The sequence below is a fragment of the Culex pipiens genome, chromosome 1 (assembly GCF_016801865.2).
Source record: "Culex pipiens pallens isolate TS chromosome 1, TS_CPP_V2, whole genome shotgun sequence".
Lineage (NCBI taxonomy): Eukaryota > Metazoa > Arthropoda > Insecta > Diptera > Culicidae > Culex > Culex pipiens.
The window spans coordinates 80560095-80564301 of NC_068937.1; the positions used below are offsets into that span (position 1 = coordinate 80560095).

The window sequence follows — 4207 nt, forward strand, 5'->3', positions numbered from 1 at the left end:
TTTCATTATAAATTAACAAAAGTCGTGAATTCAATCAATGTAAAAGCTGAAAAACGAGAGAATAGGAATTAAACGCAGTTTTCTTATGACTTATAGTCGTCCAAGCTGCAGCTTCAGGACGAGCCCTAACAAACATCCGGCACTACGACATCGGAGCTAATCTCGGTCACCAAACAACGATGGCTAGCGCTGCTCGGAATCGCGCTGGTTCGCAACTGTACTGGGTACTTCCTGTATCGCGAGGAGCAGGGCAACTGCACCGACTACCTTGTAGAAGCCACGGATTGCGGACGGCGCAAAGCGGGACCGGATCTGGTGCCAACTCAACCGCGGTGAACGCGTTTAAGCAGGATTGAATCGGATACTCGTTGTCTTCGCACTGGTATCGCGGCGCCAGCGTATTGTCCCAATCGGCATGACTCACGGTCCGTTGACGTCGTGCCTTGGCATGCTTCCTGCTGCTTGATGTTTGTTCGGCACGACGCCGAATGTTTTGCCCGGATTTTCGCAACTGCCTCCCAGTGTGCGTGAGTCCAGCCCTGCGTCGCTGTCAGCGACGGCGCTGCCAACGTGACAGCGCAAAACGACGCAACGACGAAAACGGCGCGAGCCGAAGCGCGCGCAAACGAACGAGCGGAGAGGGAGAGAGAGCGAAAAGTCACTCCGTTTCGAGACGCGAACGAGACACGTCGCGCAGTGTAAATAGTCTATCAGGAATTTGAAAGTTTTGTGAAGTAAAAGGTGTAAAAGCAAGCCCCAGTGTTTTTTATCACTCAGATCCGAAAAATACAGTCCACCCGCAGAATCCAGTTGGGGGATTTGGCCCCAACATTTGGTCCTTCAACCCGGATAGACCTTGGCCTATCGATCAGACCACCGGAGGTCGAATCGTCGCGAGTGTCTCGAGGAGGAAGAATGCTCGGGAAAAAAGAAGTTCGCGAGCAGTGATCCGGAAGACGCCGATTCCCGGAGGGCGTTCCACGCGGCCCGGAACAGCGTTGGAAAAAACCGTGTCTGTGTGGTGATCCAGCAGATCGACGGTCCGGAACGCGCGTTTGGTCGAACCAGCGGCGCGTAGTGCACCGAAAGCGGTCTCATTGGCCGCCGGAAGCAAAGTAGTGAGCCGGAAGTGGTCGTTGGCCACCGGCAGATGAAAATGGACGTGAACGTTGCGAGAAAGGTGGTCCCATTGGCCATCTGAGCAAAAGAGTGTGTGTGTGTGTGTCGGCAAATCTGGGACGTTCGCGCCATTTTGCCCCACAAGCAAAAACAGAGGTGTGCCGCCATTTTGTCGACCGAAGAAAATGTGTTCGTCGACGAGAGATGGGCTTGCGACGCCAATTTGGTGAAGAACAAAAGTGTGTGTGTTCGTCGGTGAGAGATGGGCGTGCGCCGCCATCTTGCTGCACGAAAAGTGAAAGCCTCGGCGGATGCGGTCCCATTGGCCATCCCGAGCAGAACCGTGCGTGGAAGGTGGTCCCATTGGCCACCCGAGCAGAACAGTGTGAAGTGAAAAATTGAAAGCCTCGGCTGATGCGGTCCCATCGGCCGCCCCGAGCAGAAGTGTGCGTGGAAAGTGGTCCCATTGGCCACCGTGGCGTGCAGAAAAGCCCTGACGGAGGTCCCATTGGCCACGTCAGGCAGAAGTTCCGACGGGTGGACCCGATGTCCACGCCGTGAAAAGGAGCTAGAAGAGTGGTCTCATTGGCCACAAGGTGAAGTGTTGTGCGTTGCTCTGTGAGCAGGGTGACGTGCGAAAAGCCCCGAAGGACGGTCCCATTGGCCACGTCGGGCAGGAAGTTCCGACGGGTGGATCCGATATCCACGCCGTGAGAAGGAACGAAGAGTGGTCCCATTGGCCACGAAGAAGCCCTGCGTCTGTGTGGTGAGCCAATAGAGCAGCGTGCTGAAGAAACCGACGGTAGCGGTCCCATCGGCCACACTGTACCCGAAGAAAAGTGAGCGCGAGGCGCAGAAAACCCGGACAGAAAGTGACAAAAGTGATCTGCTGTGAGAGTAGCGGAAAGTGCAAGCAGTGCTGCGACGCAGACTGCAAGATCCCGAGCAGAAGAGTGCTGGTGAGCCGGCAGCTCGAGAAAAGTGATCCAGTGTGCCCAGCTGGAAAGAAGAAGAAGAACCAGTGCAACAGGACGCTGCCGCTGTCGTGTTGTCCTGAGCGCGGCCACAGCGGAGCAACAGATTCCTGCGCGAATCCAAAACATCAGATCCCGACAAGATGGAGCAGAAGTCAGCGCGTTCCTTGACCATCAAGCGAAACTTCGTCAAGGGTAAGATTTCGCGGGTCGTGGACAGGTTGAAGGCGTTCCAGGAGAACCACCAGCTGCCTTCGTTTGCCCAGATCCAAGTCTTCGTGTGGAACGTCGAGAAGTACTACGGCGAGTTCAACAAGGTTTGCGACGAGTTTAAGGTAAGCGACGCTGACGCTGGTGAACGTTTCAACCACGACATCGAATGGGCCAGAGTGGTGAGTCTGGTTCAGGAAGCCAACCTGCGGATTGTGGCCCTGAACAACGCACTGCTGTCTCAGCCCGTGCATGCCGCTGTTCCCGAGCAACAGCAACAACCGGTCTCGAAGGAAGAGGCCAGCCGAACTACGCTTCCCACGAACGAGGCTCGTGGCGAAGGTGATGGTTCCGGAGCCGGCGATGTTCCGGATGTTGTGAACGCCAAGAGATGCCAAGCTGACGATCGAGACCCAGGTGCACCTGATACCAAGGTAGGTGCCCATTCAGAACCTAGTTCGGATCCGCCCATTGCGGACAGCGAGCGTGGCGAGCCGATGTGCACGCTGTGCAACGGTTGCCGCTCGGACACCGACTGCTTCCCGGTCCGTGGAGATCAGGTCGAGCAGTGTCAAACCCTTAAAAGGTCGATCCCCGATCTAAGCAGCCGGAAGAGGTTGCCCAGAGAGTCTCACGAGACTGAGACACACCTTGCAGCGCACGAGATGCTGCCACCCGAGGAACCTGCAGTGGTTCCGCACGAGTCCTCGTCAAATGACCGAGGTAGTGCCGAGACAAAACCCGGCCTGTGCAGCCCCCAGTGGTTGCCAGGAGATTCTCGCGAGCCCGAGAATCGACAAGAAGAGTCGTCCGAGGAACCGGCAGTGGTTCCGCATGAGTCCTCGTCAGGAGAACGAGGTAGTGCCGAGTCGGACGACCCAGCAGCTGCCAGCTGCCAGCCAGCTGAGCACGTCGAAGTTGAGCCGGACGTTGACACGTGCCTGGCAGTGCAAGAAGGTGCATTGCTGCCAACCAAACCCGACGAAGAAAACAACGAGGAAGGTGCACAATGCGGATGCACCGAGCCAGCAAGTTTGAGCGTCCAAGTGGATTGGACCACGAACCAGAACGCAATGAAGGCCAACAAGAACACCGACATCAACGAATACCAGCGAACGTGTACGAGCCACGAGAGCGCTACGTACCGGTGCAGCCAACGGACCGAGCTGTACTACAGGTGCTGTCGCGACAGCATCGCACGGTCAGGAGCCGACTGTGCAGACAAACTCGGAAGGGCTGTGGAGAAATTGCACGATCCTGCAATCTTCAGCAGCACCACGAAGAGACCCCGATTGGTCTGGGACCCAGGCGTGGAGTTGAACGCAGCAGATCGCTCCACACAACCGTAGACGACCACCACCATGCCAGCAAGTGCAAAGGAGTTGCTTGCTCGTCTGGACGCTATGAACCTGGAACTGCCAGCGATCGACGGAGTCTCCGAGTAAGAACAACCGAGACCGATCCAGCGTGTTGGTGAACCTGATGCCGTGACGCCTCAACTCGGGGGGAGAATGTTCGGCACGACGCCGAATGTTTTGCCCGGATTTTCGCAACTGCCTCCCAGTGTGCGTGAGTCCAGCCCTGCGTCGCTGTCAGCGACGGCGCTGCCAACGTGACAGCGCAAAACGACGCAACGACGAAAACGGCGCGAGCCGAAGCGCGCGCAAACGAACGAGCGGAGAGGGAGAGAGAGCGAAAAGTCACTCCGTTTCGAGACGCGAACGAGACACGTCGCGCAGTGTAAATAGTCTATCAGGAATTTGAAAGTTTTGTGAAGTAAAAGGTGTAAAAGCAAGCCCCAGTGTTTTTTATCACTCAGATCCGAAAAATACAGTCCACCCGCAGAATCCAGTTGGGGGATTTGGCCCCAACAATGTTCATATTTCCTTAATTTTGGCCACGCC

General features: G+C 56.4%; 1 protein-coding gene across 1 annotated transcript; it reads left to right on the plus strand.

Moving 5' to 3' along the window:
* Positions 1–319: 319 nt before the first annotated feature.
* LOC120431740 (uncharacterized) lies at positions 320–3652 on the plus strand. The gene has a single exon (XM_039596864.2). It carries the CDS (start codon positions 2237–2239, stop codon positions 3650–3652), a length of 1416 nt encoding a protein of 471 aa, XP_039452798.1. The 5' UTR covers positions 320–2236.
* Positions 3653–4207: the final 555 nt, after the last annotated feature.